The sequence below is a fragment of the Entelurus aequoreus genome, linkage group LG08 (assembly GCF_033978785.1).
Source record: "Entelurus aequoreus isolate RoL-2023_Sb linkage group LG08, RoL_Eaeq_v1.1, whole genome shotgun sequence".
Taxonomy (NCBI): domain Eukaryota; kingdom Metazoa; phylum Chordata; class Actinopteri; order Syngnathiformes; family Syngnathidae; genus Entelurus; species Entelurus aequoreus.
In genome coordinates, this window is record NC_084738.1 from 13820008 (window position 1) to 13840039 (window position 20032).

The 20032-nt window shown below is 39.0% G+C and overlaps 1 protein-coding gene across 1 annotated transcript; it reads left to right on the forward strand.

Annotated features, from left to right (window-relative positions):
- The first annotated feature begins 70 nt into the window (after positions 1–70).
- Positions 71–19853, forward strand: vwa2 (von Willebrand factor A domain containing 2). Its single transcript, XM_062055653.1, has 14 exons — positions 71–181; positions 1795–1862; positions 10784–10858; positions 10934–11067; positions 11142–11251; positions 13094–13291; positions 13359–13492; positions 14033–14162; positions 14224–14279; positions 14352–14459; positions 14527–15108; positions 15704–16255; positions 16320–16442; positions 18266–19853. The coding sequence occupies exons 2-14, from the start codon at positions 1805–1807 to the stop codon at positions 18349–18351; spliced, it is 2346 nt and encodes a 781-aa protein (XP_061911637.1). The 5' UTR covers positions 71–181; positions 1795–1804; the 3' UTR covers positions 18352–19853.
- The last annotated feature ends 179 nt before the right edge of the window (positions 19854–20032 follow it).

Genomic DNA, 20032 nt, shown 5'->3' on the forward strand with positions numbered 1-20032 from the left:
TGGAGCGCACAGTGTGTGGGCTGGCAGGAGAGGATGATTCGAGCCCACCGGTGTAGGTGGAGCTGAGTGGAGGTGGGGTCACTGCTCTCCTGTGTGTGGATGGGAGCTGTGCCGAAACAAAGAGGTGCATGGAGCTGACAAAACCACAACTTCACTAAGAGTGGATTTTGACAAGCCTTTGGTAAGCAGAGACAATTTATTTTTATGGCATCAATTGGCATTGACTATACTACTGTAATTCTCTGTACAATAGTAATTGAATGGGAAGATCTGTATTAAAGGCCTGCTAAGTAATGATCCTTATTTTTGATTGGCATCCTTTACTCACAGAACCTGGGTGAAGATTAATGCAATTTTGGGTTTTATTTTCATGTAAGTTTGCCTCTGTTGAATTAATAGTTTACATTTATTTTTATTTTAAATTAGCCTAAAATTGCAGGTACACCAACATGTTTTCGCCTTTTTTAATCCATTTATCATTATACAAAAGAGGTCGGTTAGAATGTTAGCTATTGAGAACACTCACACTTAATTTATTGAAGCAAACACTGAAATAGCTTAAATTTTGCACAAATTAAACTATAACCTACTACCTAGGAATGTATAACAATTTTCAACAAAGGAGGAGAAATGTAACTTATAACATTTGTGCACCCGTAAAACACTTAAATCATTTGGTACATCAATATGTGGAGTTAAATTATAGAATAGATTTTGCCAATAAGTCAATGTTCTAATATGATCAGTTTAAGAAGCTGTTCAAACTCACACAATGTACAAAGAGGAATCCTGATAAACATTCGTATCCCTGTTGGAAGTAAGAGAATCTATTCATCACATGTGAATTAAAATGTACTTATTTATTCATGATAACTTTATTTATGTAATGTGTATTTATATACTTATGTATTTACTCTTTATAATGTATTCACTGATGTGTTACAGATTGGGTACAAACAGATGCGTTAGAAGTTAACTACGAAATGAAAATGAATAGGATTAAATAAACTGCTTCTTGGTATTTCTTTTCGCACACGTTATGAGAAACTGGAAACAAGTAGTGAATCACATTGTAATTTGAAGCATGTTCGAAAAAAAGCTAACACCAGAACCATTATTGAAATCTTAGGGCTGCTAGCTTTATTTTTTGAAATTTATTTTTACATTAGTCCACCATATAGTGCTGTTTATTTCCGAAGTATGCAGCAGAATTCATCACGGTTTACTGTTTTATGCTATTTAGTAAAAAAAAAAAAAAAAAAAAAAGTGCTTTACTTTTGTGTTAAGATGTGTAAAGCAAACAGAAAGAACATAACTGTAATTTAGTCTTCTTCGGACACTTATATTGACGAGCACCTAGAGGCAGAAACCACACGCCCCATGTCCTAAATTCCGTGCTTCTACTTTGTACTTAAACACGCTGGCATGCTTGAATTTGCTTGGCCTCTCCAGTTGAAGCACGCTTACTGTTAACTGTCAGAGTCACAACCTCTGACCCTCCCTAAATCTACCCTGGCTCAGCAAGACAGGGCAGCCATGCTGAAAGTAAAGTCAATAATTTCGCCGTTGTTACTTGCACTGATGAGTAACTTTTGGATTTGGTATGAAACTCGCCCAAAAGCTTTTGCTACTCTATAATTAGACGCACAAGAGGCATTTTCCAACCTGTGAAACCATTTCAACACAGGTGGCATCATTATAGATAGCAGGAAAAGGACAGAGAAAGTCGGTATGAGCATGTTCTTATACATTTGAATTTTTGGTTTGTTTGACAATTTTTCTTTTGGTTTGCAGGCCCCCCAACATGCTCCCAGATATTCTCTATCATGGCTTCATTCCCACTGTGCTGCTGCTTTTTCAAGGTCAGTTGGTGCTTTTTTTTATCGCACTTTTGAATTCAGTTTGGCACAAGAAGTACCTCCCTCATGTATATCTGGGGTAGTTTGAAGTGTTAAGGAATGCTGTACCTTTGCCAACATTTAAAGCCTAATTTGTCAACTTTTATAAAGCGACTTCCACTTTTAGCTTAAATGAATATTCTGACATATATTCTGTAATGAAAAACTAGAAATATGTGATGTATAATATTGTGATTAAATACACGTTCGAATTAAACCACCAACATAATCATAACCACAACAAATATTGGTGCGTCTTAGCTTACGGCAGGGCTGGGCAAACGTTTTCCTGCGAGGGCAACATACAGAAAAATGGAGGCAGGTGGGACGATTTTGATACAATTTGTATATGATAGATCAGGGGTCCCCAAACTACGGCCCACCTGCATCCAAAATCCAGCCCGCGGGAAGTCCCAAGTTAAAAAAATAAATAAATAATGTTTTATTTATTTTTTAAATTATTATATTTTTAAATCTGTCTTTGCTAATCCATTTTCTACCGCTTGTTACTCTCTGGATCTTGTAGGTGCTCAGTCAAATCAGATTATCTAAAAATTAATTTTCCTATCGATAACGTGACATCATCACGCCGCAGTGTCGGGCGAGCGCGCGGCAAGTAAGTAGATTATTTTTTCAATTAATCTATAGATTATTTTTCCTTTTACCGATTATTTTTTTATTCAAAATGAAGATTAAAAAAAATAAATGTAGGCCAGTTTTTTCAAAAGACATGGCTTTTATTTAAAAAAAAAAAGAAGTATGGCCACTCAGTCAACATTGACAACAACATGACTAAATATTCTGTAACAATGTAAACATTTAAAACTTTTAACCTTTAACAAAATTAAAAGTAGCTTATTTGCTTTTTAATGTGCAAATATAAAAGTCAACATCCAGTGCAAATCTTAATATTCTGCAATAGTATAAGCATTTCAAAAGTAAAAGTATTGCTTATTTTGCTTTAAAATGTGCAAAAATAAAAGATAAACATCCAATACAAAAAAGTGTAAAACTAAATATTCTGTAACAACAGTGTAAACATTTCAACAAAAGTGAAAGTATTGCTTATTTGCTAAAATGTGCAAAAATAAAGATAAACATCCAATACAAAAAAGTGCCAATCTAAATATTCAGGAGCACTGTAAACATTAAGTATTGCTTTTAAAATGTGCAAAATAAACATCCAGTCCAACACAGTACACAATAACCAATTCTACTCATTCCAGTGAGTGATTAACAGTTGTAATAAAGAAAGGTTAGCATGTCTACATGCTCTGCTTCTTTTCTTGTTTACAATATTCCCAGCAGCTGAAAATAGGCGCTCAGAAGGGGTCGATGTGGCTGGAACTGAGAGGTAATTAGCCTTCACCTCCCTCAAGCCAGGACTGCGAGTGAGCTGAGCTGCAGTTTAAGTTTCTAGAAGGTCAACGGGCTCATAGTGATGTTACTAGTAGTTCACTGGGAGGTGTTTATTATCATTTGGGGAGAGTCCGCTGCCTGATGCTCACCTGCTAAACACCTATCTGCTCGACGCTGAAGCGCTGACTACATGCGCTCTGAATACACACTGCTGATTGGCTGGTAACGCTCTGAATACGCACTGCTGATTGGCTGATAATGCTTCGTGTGTACCAATCAGATGGTTGTGTGGGTGGGACAATGCTGCGTGCTGAGACAGAGGCAGAAGGAGCGAAGTAGCTTGTTAAGACTTTAGCAGCTAAAGTTAGCTTTAGCTTAGAAACTCGTTCGGTACACCCCCGTACCGAACCGAAAGCCCCGTACCGAAACGGTTCAATACAAAACACGTACCGTTACACCCCTAGCAGATACAAATGACACATTCATGTTTTTGTGTAATGATGACAACGTATGCTCACGCGGACGATTGACTAGTTGATGGTTTTCTTTTCAAATGTTCGTTCATAGCCGTTGTGCTGCTATGATAGGCCATTTACGCTCGACACAGTGTGCATACAACAACATTATTAGGCAGTGTATTGAAATACTTCCACACTTTTGACGACTTGGCGTGATTTTTTTTCCCCCTCGCTCGCATCGTCTGCTTTGATCGTCTGCTTTGCGCTTCGCCATGACGGTAGTGTGATGTAAATATGCGACGCGTCGACGCACAAAAACGGCGTCGACGTATTTACGTAACCGACTACGTCGACGCGTCGTTTCAGCCTTAGCGGCAAGTGCGTGCTCTTTCAGTCAATTAGTTCGCGAGGAATATATATATATATATATATATATATATACATACAGCCCGGCCCCCTGCCAATTTTTTTTAACCCAGTACGGCCCCTTGAGTCAAAAAGTTTGGGCACCCCTGTGATAGATACTAAAACCAGTATGATGTAGGTTAATAAACAACCTATTTGGTCAAATTATCCACATCTTAGCTTTGTTATAGATCACAAAAAGTTATTTATTAGATTTTATTTATTTCATTCACCTTCCCGTGATTGTAAACATATGTAAAGCACTTTGAATCTTGTGTACAAATTGTGATCCAAAATAAACTTGACTTGCCTAATCCAACCCCCTTGAGATATTACAGTTCTCTTTTTTTTGGAAACGATTAATAGTTTTTTTTCAGAACCGATACCGATTATTAGTAGTCAAGGAGGCTGAAAACCGACATTTGGAGCCAATAGTCACTGCAGTAATAGTTATTTAAGCATGACTAGTATTTTTCTGTAAACCGCTGGACAAGGCTTTAAGTTGTTTTTTCGAGAACATTTTTTAGGAAACGTCGGACCAGTGGCGACATAATGTCTTATATTGTCATTAATTTTGTACCAAAAAACATCAGTTGATTTCACAAACACCTCTATACGTGTTTCTAATGCTGAAAGTCAGAGAAGCACCAACATTTGAATTTTTAAATTTGAGAAATCTCCTGGGAAAATTGGTAGTAAATATGGGATTTCTCTACATCACAATAACCAGGGTTTCATTTGGGTTCACACAAAAAAAGTGTTTCATTTTACTATAGTTCTCTTAAAGTGTCCCCAGACAGGCTTTGTAACAGCACTTTATACGCATATAATACAGTATATGCCCAAGTTCAGCCTAGTTCAGTCTATTCAGCCTTTAACATGTATACACACGTGTTTCATTTGTTTCCTCTTAAAGTAAAAGTGTCCCCAATCGTTACATTTACAGCACTTTATATACTTAAATTTCTTTTAAGTATTGTCCTCTTTCTGTTTAGGTGTCCCCTGACAGGCTTTGTTTAATTTACAGCACTTTATATGTATAGAATACAGTAGGCCAGGCCTATATGCTCAAGTTCAGGCTAGTTACGATACATGGACGTAATAATTTATCTAAACATGTATACACAAGTTCAAGTGTTTCTTTTAGTTTTTTGGGTGTTAAACTGCAAATCTTTTGTTTAATTTACAGTACTTTAACAATGTTCATTGCTAATAAAACACTTTAAAATTTAAGTATGACTAAATGCTTTCTTGACTCCCCCTTCCTTACTGACCACCAAGTGACCCCAGAGGCTAATATGACGTGTGAAATAATGTTAATTAAATCAAAGCATTTGGTTTTTTCATATACAAGATACACATGTTTCTATGCAATTCAGGGTTTTGGGGAGCCAAATCCTCAAATTTATTTCGGCCGTGCAGTTTCGCCATGCCGCCGTGAGGAGTGTTCCTTATTTCCAGTTCTGAAAGGTGGCAACCCTAGTCTTAACAAGCTGCTCCGCTTCGTTCTGCCTCCCCTGTCAGTACGTCTCTCCGCTGTGCGCTGGGACATCACCCAGCACAGACACAATGAGCAGAGAGACTTCCGCATCAACGCATTAAAGGTGCTGTTTGCAACTTCCTCGCAATAACCTTTTTCAAAGCAAAAAATATAACAAGTACACCATCGGCTAACTCAAGTCTTTTTCAACCTTTTTCGAGCCAAGGCACATTTTTTTCATTGGAAAAATCCCGAGGCACACCACTAGCGGAAAACACAAAAAAATGAAAATCCGCAGCCGATATTGACAGTAAAAAGCAGTTCTCGCAATTGTTGGATATAAATTCAAACCATAACCAACCACGCATCACTATAGCTCTTGTTTCAAAGTATGTGTACTGTCACGACCTGTCACATCACACCATGACTTATTTTGAGTTTTTTGGTGTTTTCCTTTGTGTAGTGTTTCCTATTTTGTTATTGTCATGTTATGTACGGATGTACTTTTTTTGACGCTGTCTGCTGCTCCACGCGCTGTAAGTCTTTGCAGTCGTCCAGCATTCTGTTTTTGTTTACTTTGCAGCCAGTTCAGTTTTATTTTGTTTTGCATTGCCATCCCTAAGCTTCAGTGCCTTTTCTTAGTGGCACTCGCCTTTCGTTTATTTTTGGGTTAAGCATTAGATACCCTTTTACCTGCACACTGCCTCCCACTGTCGTCTGCATATTGTGATCACGACAAACAAAGCAATTAGCTACCTGCTGCCACCTACTGATATGGAAGAGTATTACACGGTTACTATGCTGTGCTCTAGACAGCACAGACACTCATCAACGGCACATTATTTGCGGATTATAATCACTGGTGTGCAAAAAAATATTTTTAACCCAATTTGGTGAAATGACATCATCTCCCACGGCACACCAGACAATATCTCACGGTACACTGGGCTAACTTATGTTATCATTATACAAACCCCGTTTCAATATGAGTTGGGAAATTGTGTTAGATGTAAATATAAACAGAATACAATTAATTGCAAATCCTTTTCAACCCATATTCAATTGAATGCACTACAAAGACAAGATATTTGATTTTCAAACTCATAAACTTTATTTTTTATTTTTCAAATAATTAACTTAGAATTTCATGGCTGCAACACGTGCCAAAGTAGTTGGGAAAGGGCATGTTCACCACTGTGTTACATGGCCTTTCCTTTTAACAACACTCAATAAACGTTTGGGAACTGAGGAGACACATTTTTTAAGCTTCTCAGGTGGAATTCTTTCCCATTCTTGCTTGATGTACAGCTTAAGTTGTTCAACAGTCCGGGGGTCTCCGTTGTGGTATTTTGGGCTTCATAATGCGCCACACATTTTCAATGGGAGACAGGTCTGGACTACAGGCAAGCCAGTCTAGTACCCACACTCTTTTACTATGAAGCCACGTTGATGTAACACGTGGCTTGGCATTGTCTTGCTGAAATAAGCAGGGGCGTCCATGGTAACGTTGCTTGGATGGCAACATATGTTGCTCCAAAACCTGTATGTACCTTTCAGCATTAATGGCGCCTTCACAGATGTGTAAGTTACCCATGTCTTGGGCACTAATACACCCCCATACCATCACAGATGCTGGCTTTTCAACTTTGCGACTATAACAATCCGGATGGTTCTTTTCCTCTTTGGTCCAGAGGACACGACGTCCACAGTTTCCAAAAACAATTTGAAATGTGGACTCGTCAGACCACAGAACACTTTTCCACTTTGTATCAGTCCATCTTAGATGAGCTCAGACCCAGCGAAGCAGATGGCGTTTCTGGGTGTTTTCGCCTTGCATAGGAGAGTTTTAACTTGCACTTACAGATGTAGCGACCAACTGTAGTTACTGACAGTGGGTTTCTGAAGTGTTCCTGAGCCCATGTGGTGATATCCTTTACACACTGATGTTGCTTGTTGATGCAGTACAGCCTTAGGGATCGAAGGTCATGGGCTTAGCTGCTTACGTGCAGTGATTTCTCCAGATTCCCTGAACCCTTTGATGATATTACAGACCGTAGATGGTGAAATCCCTAAATTCCTTGCAATAGCTGGTTTTGAAAGGTTTTTCTTAAACTGTTCAACAATTTGCTCATGCATTTGTTGACAAAGTGGTGACCCTCGCCCCATCCTTGTTTGTGAATGACTGAGCATTTCATGGAATCTACTTTTATACCCAATCATGGCACCCACCTGTTCCCAAGTTGCCTGTTCACCTGTGGGATGTTCCAAATAAGTGTTTGATGAGCATTCCTTACCTTTATCAGTATTTATTGCCACATTTCCCAACTTCTTTGTCACGTGTTGCTGGCATCAAATTCTAAAGTTAATGATTATTTGCAAAAAAAATGTTTATCAGTTTGAATATCAAATATGTTGTCTTTGTAGCATATTCAACTGAATGTGGGCTGAAAATTATTTGCAAATCATTGTATTCCGTTTATATTTACATCTAACACAATTTCCCAACTCATATGAAAACGGGGTTTGTATATTGTTTATAATTTCCGGAAGAAAGAAATGATTAAAAAAAAAATTTATAGGTGCGAATGAGTGCAAAGCAGCATTAATGTATGGAATGATTTAAAACAAGAGCTAAAAGACTGTAAAACTTGAATTCGATTTAAAATTATTTTGAAGAAATCAATTACAAAAAAATATGTTGAGAATTGTTGCTAAGGATGTAAAATTAACATGTTGGAACTTTTTCATATTTTTTGTGTTATTTTTTACAACTACATGCGTAAGACAGTGGTTTTTTCCTGTTTCTGTTTTGTAAATACACTGGGATATGTAATAAGCTTTAGCTTCTGCCTATTCAATTTCAGATGACATGTATATTAAAAATGTCTATCTGTCAAAATGTTTAAAAATGCCTGAATAAAATTAAGCATGATAAGTAGTTTACCAGAACGCATTTGTTTGACATTTGTCTGTATTTATATACATTCAATGACAGCTAGCAATCCAAATTGCTATTATTAGCTTACAACACCTAAAGCTATGCATGTGCGTGTTATGTACGTTCGTAGTTACGTCATTAATTAGGAGAAGCCGCGAGAGGGTGGGATGTACTGTGTAAAATACATTGGAAAGTCAGCCCTATCTAGGCATCTGTTTAAATGTTGCAAACAGCCCCTTAAAGGATGCCTTTTTTTGATATGGCGGTTTTGTCTCAAATACATGCCTCTTTCTAAATTATACCGGTATAATTCATAACACCGGTATACCCCCCAGCCCTACTTACGGACCCCGACTTAAACAAGTTGAAAAACTTATTCGGGAGTTACCATTTAGTGGTCAATTGTACGGAATATGTACTTCACCGTGCAACCTACTAATAAAAGTCTCAATCAATCAATCAATCAAACATCATCAAAGACCATATTCAGTCATCGGCCATTTTGGTTGTCAGGTCCCATTTTTGGGGGAGAATTGGGACAATTATTTTTTGTGTGTGTAATGTTCTAACCTGTGACGTATTTGGTCTTCAGAATATGTCGCGGACCAATAAAAAAACGGGCCAATGACAAACAACAGAAATAGTTGTTTTACAGTAGCATATTTTCTTGCAAATGTGTGGTAACATTAACAATGCCTCTTAACCACATATTTTTGTGATATAGCACTGTTTGAACGTGTCATGTCCTTCAAAAAGATTTACTGTCCCCTGTGTGAAAAATGCGTGGTTTTTACAGCATGTTTTTCGTAGTTATCTCCGTCTCAAGTGTTGCTATTTGCCTGAGGACAATATCATTTTGTGCGTTATCACAAATGACAGCTTTAGCACCCTCTTATTATATTATATATTTTAAGTTTTTGAACTTGAGAAATCTCCTCCTTCCTTTGGTGTTGATGACAAAAGAAAGACATCCACTTAATCTGACCGAGTCATACTTAAGAGGATAATCACTGGAACTGCTGGCCCCACTATGGACTGGACTTTCACATTATTAACCGTATCCACTCGGCATGCATTGTACTGGTCACACGGGGAGGATCCTCACATCTGCCGTCCCTTTCAAGGTTTCTCGTTGTTTCCATTGGGTTGAGTTTTTTCTTGCCTTGATGTCGTTGTGGCTTGTGCAGCCCTTTGAGGCATTTGTGATTAAGGGCTATATACTGTAAGTCAACTTTGATTGATTGATTTATTACCTTTCATATTTTAAGGGGGTTTACACTAATTGGCATCAATGTCCAGACTTGAATGATAAAGTGTTCATATACTGTTTCATATACTGTTCTACAGTGTTGTTGGAGCCGTGTGGCTAAATCATTTAAACGTTCACTGTCAGGAGGACTTGCAATTATGAAAGAGGGTCATGATTAGATTTGTGTGCCTGCAGCTGCTACTTTTTACTACGTTCTGCACTTGAATCTTGCCTGCTCTTCTTTTAGGATTTATGACTGCGTAGTACATTTGAAAAAAGTATGCTTACGACTTCTGTAAAAATTTCTTAAACCGGATTACCAAAGGGCCTGAAGAAGTTCTTGTAGCTCTAATAGATGCTACCACCATAAAATAAGTGGTTTCTTAGTGTGGTATGGGCTGTATACACACGTTGCTTTATTATTTATGAAGGAAGTCCCCAATCAATATACTGTAGGTAAAATAGACACTTTCTGTCTGTATTCAAAGGAGATGATGTTGGAAAAACAAAGCCAGGACTCAGGGCAAATTCTCAGACAACACTGGCGGGGTTACTAGGGACAACAGGGCACGTTCACATGGCTTCTGAACAGGAAGTCACATGTCTCGCTGTCTCTCTCTCTGTCTCTCTCTCTCTCTCTCGCTCCTCTCTGGGTCCTCCTTCCAAGTGAACAAGCTGAAAGAATGGGGTTCTTCACATGTCCTCTCACATTAGCTTTGAATTGTCAATTATCCTCAATGGTGGAGGGTCAAGGGGCCAGTCTGTAAAGAAAACTGGCTTTTTGGGGACAGTGTCTCCAGATAAAAAGTAAATGTCTTTAGGGATGGGTATTGAGAATGTGTCAAGTATGTGCTATTTTTTGTTTACTTGGTTCATTGTGTTGTGTTGACACTGTAGTTATGGAGAAATTTTGATAATGTTAAAGATGGAAATTACTTAATTGGTATTTATTGGCATATGCCATCTTTGTGCTAACCTTTTCATGTTCTCTCTTAGTTCAGCAGGGTGCCTCCATGCTGGAGATCCACAGTAACAATGAGAACATAATGAAGATCAGCTCAGCAGCAGAGAGTAAGTTTCATGCTGTTCACCTCAGGAAGGCACAAACCAACATTGTCACAATGTATGATATGTGTCCCATGGAAGTGATGCAGTGCTCAGCAGCCTTGGACATCCTCTTCCTCATGGATGGTTCCTACAGTGTGGGAAAGGGAAGCTTTGAAAGGTCCAAACATTACGCCATCAAAGTCTGTGAAGCACTTGACATTGGACTGGACAAGGTATGATTCCCCTTCTTCAAGAATCCCACCCTAGACAGCTCGTCATTCTTATTATACCCCCTTCCCTCATCCAGGTGCGTGTTGGATTCATCCAGTTTGGTTCAGTTCCTCGGTTGGAGTTGCCATTGAATTCATACACCACCAAACACGAGCTGTTGATGCGGGTGAAGAAGATTTCTTACAGGTGCGTCTTCACTCTTACTCACATTTAAGGTGTTGAAAATCAGATAATTGGATATAGATAAAATAATAATGTATTGGCCACGAGTCTAGTCTACAAGTTGTCTAGTATGTTCACTATTTTATTTAAGGCCAAAATTGTTCTTCGATTGCAATAAGAAACATATGTTTAATGTACCGTAAGAGTTGTTGTTAAAATAAAGCCAATAATGCTATTTTTTTGTGGTCCCCTTTATTTAGAAAAGTATCAAAGTATCGAAATAAATTTTGGTACCGGTACAAAATATTGGTATCTGGACAACCATATTGTGTATATATACATGCACACATATATACCGTATTTTTCGGACTATAAGTCGCAGTTTTTTTCATAGTTTGGCCGACTTATACTCAGGAGCGACTTATGTGTGAAATTATTAACACATTACCGGAAAATATCAAATAATATTATTTAGCTCATTCACGTAAGAGACTAGACGTATAAGATTTCATTGGATTTAGCGAGTAGGAGTGACAGATTGTTTGGTAAACGTATAGCATGTTCCAAATGTTATAGTTATTTGAATGACTCTTACCATAATATTTAACGTTAACATACAAGGCACATTCTCAGTTGGTTATTTATGCCTCATATAACGTACACTTATTCAGCCTGTTGTTCACTATTCTTTATTTATTTTAAATTTTATTTCAAATGTCTATTTTTGGTGTTTGGTTTTATCAAATAAATTTCCCCAAAAAATGTGACTTATACTCCAGTGCGACTTATGCTTTTTTCCTTCTTTATTATGCATTTTCGGTAGGTGCTACTTATACTCCTGTGCGACTTATACTCCGAAAAATACGATGTGTATATATATATATATATATATATATATATATATATATATATATATATATATATATATATATATATATATATATATACACTACCGTTCAAAAGTTTGGGGTCACATTGAAATATCCTTATTTTTGAAGGAAAAGCACTGTACTTTTCAATGAAGATAAGTTTAAACTAGTCTTAACTTTAAAGAAATACACTCTATACATTGCTAATGTGGTAAATGACTATTCTAGCTGCAAATGTCTGGTTTTTGGTGCAATATCTACATAGGTGTATAGAGGCCCATTTCCAGCAACTATCACTCCAGTGTTCTAATGGTACAATGTGTTTGCTCATTGGCTCAGAAGGCTAATTGATGATTAGAAAACCCTTGTGCAATCATGTTCACACATCTGAAAAGAGTTTAGCTTGTTACAGAAGCTATAAAACTGACCTTCCTTTGAGCAGATTGAGTTTCTGGAGCATCACATTTGTGGGGTCAATTAAACGCTCAAAATGGCCAGAAAAAGAGAACTTTCATCTGAAACTCGACAGTCTATTCTTGTTCTTAGAAATGAAGGCTATTCCACAAAATTGTTTGGGTGACCCCAAACTTTTGAACGGTAGTGTACATGCCAATGACAAGGCTCTGTCAGATCCCCCACGATTAGCAGAGAGCCCGTTGTCAGGAAAAAATAGTTTTTCTTACACAACAAAAAAAAGCAGAAGAGAGCTTAGCCTGCCTACCGCAGGTTAACAAGGCATATTTAGTATAAGTTTAATTTAAAATACAATTTTATAGAAGGTATGTTATTTTAATGAGATTGTAATGCATTGCAAAATGGTTTTAACTTCTGCCGTCACGTGTCCTATTAAACAAGTATGAATTCATGTTATGAGATTGGGGTGATGAAAATCTCACATGTCAAGCCCAAACTGGAAGTCAGCAAACATGAATTAGTGCTGTAGTTTGTCTGTCAATCAAGCCCCTGTCTGTGTAACTGATTGAGTTTTTGTCTTCAGGGGCGGCGGCACCCAGACCGGCCTGGCTTTGAAGTATGTGCTCAGGAAAGGCTTCCCAGGCGGCCGCAACTCCTCCGCCGTGGCCCGCGTCGCCATCCTTTTATCAGATGGGATGTCACAGGGCAACACCGAACAAGCTGCTACGCAGCTCAGAGAGGAAGGTGTTGTCTTATTTGCTGTCGGCGTGCGCTACCCGAGGTATAGTATGTCTGCTGACTATAAGAAAAACACATTATTAATTAAACCCTCATCTTCTGCGGTTCAGGTGGGAGGAGCTTCATGCCCTAGCCAGCAAACCGATGGAGAGCCACGTTTTCTTTGCTGAGCACTTCCATGATGCCGTCAATGGCTTGTACACAACACTCACCACCACTTCTCTATGCAACGCCACTCCTGCAGGTACAGTAGATCTTGCAAGAACACAAGCAAAAAAAAAAACAGTAAAATACTTTGTTGTTGAATTAGAAAAAATATTTAAAAAAAACAAGCTCCTCGGCCGCACTTTGGACACTCAAGCTTAAGACAGATGGGCGCCTTCTTACCTAGTGTGCCCTTAAACCAGCTCAGTGGCCTTGTGGTTAGAATGTCCACCCTGAGACTTGGAGGTCGTGAGTTCAAACCCCGGCCGAGTCATACCAAAGACTACAAAACATGGGACCCATTGCCTCCTTGCTTGGCACTCAGCACGCTGCTGCTCATTCCTCCCCTCACCTTCCAGGGGGTGAACATGGGGATGGATCAAATGCAGAGGACACATTTCACCACACCCAGTGTGTGTGTGACAATCGTTGGGACTTTAACTAATTTATTTATTGGCCGATGAGTTCTGCCGAGCAATACATAACCACAAGAAAGGGTGCATATAACCAATTATTTTTATTAAATGAAAACTTTTCCGATTTTGCACTCTTCCTTCCCTGTGTGGTCCTCTCCTAAAAGGCTGTCAGGTGGAGGCGTTCTCCTGCACAAGAAAGACACTGGAGACAGTGAAGGAACTGCAGGGGAATTTCATGTGTTGGAAAGGCTCCAGAGGGTATTCCCCGTACACGGCTCTCTGCCCATACTACAGGCAAGTAAACATGCTTGGAGTGTGTGTTTTACATTTTGAAACAGCATGCTGTGTGTGGCAGGCACAAAAAGGCCTACAAGAGGCATGGGACCATCTGCCATCGGACCATCTGTCCTGGTAGAGTTCTTTCTCTTTCTGCTCATCTTTTTTTGTGTTTTGTTGGTTTATTTTTAAATTCTTGCCATCCAGACCCCTGTGATTCACAGCCGTGTCTGAACGGAGGAACGTGCGTCCCAGAAAATGCAGACCACTACATTTGTGTGTGTCCACCTGGCTATGGAGGAGACCCTCATTGTGGTTTGTTCACAATATGGACACAAGTATTTAAACAATTCTATGGCTGATTATTCCTGTCCTTCCTCAGCTCCTGCTTTTTCACTAGATTGTTCAGTGGACCTGCTTTTCCTGGTTGAGGGCTCCGACGCACTCACCTTGGAAGGCTTCCTGCGCCTCAAGGCCTTCTTAAAGCGCTTCCTGCAGAACGTCATCGGCCAGAACACACCCAGCAAAGTCGGCCTGGCGGTGTTCGGCGGAGACGCTCGCGTCACGTCGCGGGTGGGCAAATTCAAAGGGGATCTGAAGGGTCTGCTTAAGGCCGTTGACGCTGTGGAGTTCGTGGGAGGCGAGACCAAAACAGGCCAGGCGCTTCGATACATCACGTTTAACGGCTTTGTGAACGCGCCGGTGTTCGCCGATGTCAGTGACGACCTCCCGCGAGTGGTGGTGTTGCTCAGCGGCACACCTTCTGCGGATGAGGTGCTGGAGCCATCCAAGTACGCACGGGATCAAGAAGTCTTCATCATAGCGATGGGACCGGAAAGCTTGAAGGGACAGCTCGATAACATGACAGGAAACCCTCAAAGGACTCTCACTTACAAGTCTCCTGACAAGCTGGGTGCCAAAATGCCTGAACTCAAGGCCAAGATATGCAGTGTTGATACACAAGGTGCTTATGTTCTCTACTCTGCTTGTTTGAAGACAGTTCCATGAACATTTGCAGAAGGTTTGGCCACAGAAAAGTTTTTGTTGGTGCAGATCTGGAAAAAAGGTGCACATACACCTGCCTTATGATTGTTTTGATGGTTATTGGTTGGGTAGCTAGTTCTTTACCGTTTGCAGGAAGGACTTTGATATTTTCATTCACATCCATATCAAGGTGCATATTAGAGTTCATTCTCACTTTATCTGTTACAGTCCACTTGTATTAGTGTCAAGGGCAGCAGTGACCCACCAGAGCCAGCAAAAAATGTCAGCCTCGTGTTGTGGGTCGCTTGGTAAAAACAGTAAAATTGGCTTAGCTGCCGCCTACAGGACTGTATTGAAATAGTTTGGGTCATGGTTTAAGTTATTAGTTTAGCCACGGTGGTCTCAAATTCAGTACTGTGACTACTAATGGTTTATTTTTCCTTTAGCTGTTTGGCAGTTGTCAATTGCTTTTAATTGCTTCACTTACAGGGCTCAATCGGCACAGCATTGACTACAACTTACCATGTCTTTTTACCATAACAAAAATAACCATAATCCTATCCTTATTTCCTAAGGTTGCCTTGGCCAAGCTGTTGACTTGGTCTTCGCCTTGGACGCCTCAGGTGGCGTCAGCCCCAACAACTTTGTTGTCCTGCGCGACTTTGTGCGCCGCCTCACTGTCCAATTCGACATCAACCGTGACGTAACCCAGGTGGCGCTGGTCACCTACGGCAGGAAAGCCACCACAGTCTTCAACCTCGATACCCACGTGACGGGCTCTGCCATCTTAAAGGCAGCTGGTGAGGCTAACTACATTGGCGGGGTGGCATCGACGGGCACCGCCCTCCTCCACGTGTACACGGACGTTCTCACGGCGGCCAGAGGCGCACGGCCCGGGGTCAACAAGGCTGTGGTAGTGGTGACGGATGGTTCAGGCAGCAACGACGCTCTTGTGCCGGCACAGAAGTTGCGACACAACGGAGTGTCGCTGTTTGTCATCGGCATCGGGGACGTGCAGAGGGACAGCCTGCTGCAGATGGTCAGTTTTGAGGAGCACTTGATCTCAGTGCCGTCTTACGAGGACCTCAAGTACTTTGAGGACGTGGTGGTGCAGATGTTATGCTCAGGTGACAAAATGAGCAATTTCAATGTATAGAAATATAACATTCTAACGGTCTGCTTTTTTAACAGAGGTGAAAAAGCCTGTCAACCTTTGCAAGCCCAACCCTTGCATGAATGATGGAGTGTGCGTCTTGTCAGAAGGAAGTTTCCACTGTCAGTGTCGAGGCTTTGAAGGACCTCACTGCGAAACACGTCAGTCTGTCTCTTTTTCTCAATGTCATTAATCCACGGCATTATTTTAGAATTTTACAATCAAAATAAACTGGTTTAATACTGAATGTCAAAGAAAAAAATAAAAAGCTGAAAAAAATAGAGAAAATACTGTGAAACAGAATACTGTACTGTGAAGTCATTTGGGTTCTTTTAGTTAAAAAAACCCCTGAACAAATGTAATAATTTGTTTACTTTACCCGACTAGCCCAATATTTGTCCAGCTAAAAATAACTGAATTAATCTTAAATATTGTGGAAGATTTCCGAAGAAAAATATAAAAGATTTAAAAAAGTAATAAAATATACATATTCATGAAAAAATAAATAACAAAATAGAGTATAAAAAAATATATACAAGTGTCAGTAAAGGTTAATAGTAATTATAATTAAATCTACCTGCCTAAATCTCCATGGACTTTGGTCATTGCCCTATTCAAGTGAGGGTTGTGAATGGACCAACAGATGCATGACTCAACGTACGAATATAATGCAACTGGTCCGCTAGATAAGAGATTTCAGCCTACATCCATGTGACCATGACTCTTTATACCCACTTGGACTGTTTTGACATTTTAATTGAATTTTGATTACAGAATGAAGGGTCTGGAGACAGGGACGTGGAAAGTTTTGTCATTTCCTATAACTAGCAGCAAGACTGCTCAATTAATCGACATTGAATTGACATCGAGGTTGTAATTAGAGGCAAAGGTTGGTTTTTTTCTCCGCCGTCACCGGCATTTGAGTGACAAACATGTTCGACAATCAGAATTTCAGAGCCTCGCGGTTTTTTTTTCTCTGTCTTCAAATGGAGATAGAGGTCTTCCTCTGTGCATTGCTCTCAGCAACTAAGCGCTTTTATTTAACAGTAGAATTGACTGAGCACAGTGAGAGCTTTTCAGTCATCCACAATCTTCGTCCCGGTGGGCACAGAGAGAGATCACCAGCTTTACACACAGGACGCACGGACAGAGAGCCCCGCCACTCGCTAGTGAGAAGTTCCACAAAGTAACAAACATTTGGAGGAAAATATATATAATTACAGAACCAATTGTCCCGTTGTGGGAATATGTCAGTATCAAATTGAATGGGCTATATGAGCGCATCAACACGGACAGACGAGCGCGAATGTCGTAATCACGTGATGGCAACAAACGAAAACCCTACTTAGTTTTTCCAACTGGAAAAAAAAATGGACTTTAAAACGTTCAATATTTATTTAAATAACATTTTTGCTTACAGAAATTAGTTTATTTTATATTTCTTTATTTAGGATTATTAGGAAAATGGTAAGCAATTCTACAGTAATGAGAAATTAAAGTTTATATCCTTTAAAATAGTTGCTTGCATTATTATTATATAAGTACAGTATATGAACGCTGTATAGGTTGTATCGGTTATTTCTTCAGTTTAAGAGCATTAAGTAGACAAAAGCGCTGAGTGTGTCTGCATAAAGCCAAATGTTTTTTAAATTAAATTATTGCATATTCAAATGTGTAGCACTGTGTGACAAGAATATGTTCATTGACAGTCTAAAAGTAACATGTCTTCCCTTCATTCGTTATTTTCGCAGTTTTATGCAATTATATGTATAAAATATAAAAATCCAACCGGAATCGCACTTTTGGAGAGAAAAATCACAATTTGTTTTTTTTCTCATTTAGTGCAGCCCTAACTAGCAGTACTAATCGAGTTTACATCAATTCCTGTGTTCTAATCTGAAGTATATGTGAAGTTGGGGACAATTGTGTCTGCTGTTTTTCGTCGCTCTATACTTATCGATTGATTCTCGTTTTGTGCTTGTAGGAAACACCAAGAGCAGAAGGCAGAAGAAGAGTCACCAGGAGCTCATTCATCACTACAAGGTGCACTGCAGGAGACATGCAGCCTAAAAGTGCACATTTTTGTAGTACGATACAAATACATCTACTTATTATGGACGCTTGCAGGTGAACAAGTCAGTCATGTCTCATTTAAATGGGGTTAATAGTGCTACTTCTTGTATTTTTGTCATTTTCTCAATTTGAACTGTTAGTAGTTTGATTACACTTTATACTCACATTGTTTCCTTTGTTATATACTTGTTATATCACATTATGGGAGGTTTATAATAGACAATATAGACTACGTTTACACTGCAGGCCAGAGTGGCCCAAATCGGATTTTTTCCAGCTGACTTTTTACACTGCAAGCGTAACGCGCACAGGCCCCAATGTGGCCTCAACGTCACTTGCATGCGCAGTTCGATAAAGTGAAAACAAAGGAAGTTGACCAGATTTTGAAATGAACAAGCAAGTTGCTACTACTACCATAAAATAGAAGTCGCCACAGCTTAAATATAAGTGTTTTTATATGAAAATAAATTTAAGTAATACAATGTATGAATGGATATATAGTGTAATATATTTGGGAAGGTTCTAATCTTTTTGTGGCTGTTAGGTAGAGGAGGCACGGACATCAGCGTGGATGTATGTTAGCTTTATTTTTCAACTCACTTACGTAAACAACATAGACAATGTACGTAACATGTAAGCAAATACAACACAGCGTCAATTCCTGTCCAACAATCGCTATTTCGTCGGAATACAACAACAACAAAAATATATATACAGTATATAGATATGTGTATAATATATATATAGATATATGTATAAATCTGTGTGTGTGTGTGTGTATATACAGTATATATATGTATGTATGTGTATATGTATATATGTGTGTGTGTATATATATATATTACATATAGACTATTATTTGCACACTATTGACTAGTGATGCACCAAAAATTTGGGTGCCAAAAAAAGACACGGAAATTGTATGTTGTGATGACGTATCCGCTTCCGCTGGCGGGCTGCGTCTTTCCCCGCGCAATCAAATGATGTTGCTTAACTTAAGATTCATGTCGCATTTCCGTTTTGACTGAAGTCACATTTGAAAAGATCAGATTTTAGTCAGATTCAGACTACCTACCGATGTGATCGAATCTGATGCAAAAAGATAAGATTTTAAGCACTTTGGAGCATTAAGACTGGCGAAAAATGTCAGATCTATGTCACTTCAGGGCATAAAAATCTGATTTTGTATGCAGTGTAAACAGGGCCATAGACTCATCAATTTTTTGTATTGGGCACACGCTGAATATTTGTAAAAGTCACATTTTTGTTACAGCTCTTGTTTAGGATCCTGTTGTGTAAGCAGTACTGATAAAATACACTTGTCAGCTTTTTTATTTGGAGTAAAGTGAGCTAATGTTTGCAGCCACTTTGTTGTATTATCTCTTATTTCTTTTTTTAACCCTAAAAAAAAACTAATGGGCCCTAATGACAAAAAATGTCAGCCTTTCAAAAAACGAAAAAATAAAATCTTTCACTTCAAACAAGTATGATTTTTTCCCCCCCCCATCAATACCTATTGAGACGGGTAATTTATTCCATATTTGAGCCTGTAAAGAACAACAATTGCCAAAATTACACTCTGTCCACAGGACAAAATACAAAAAACGGCTGTTAAAATATATATAATTTTTTTTCCATTTACAATTTTTTATACATACAGTATGCACCATTCCAAACA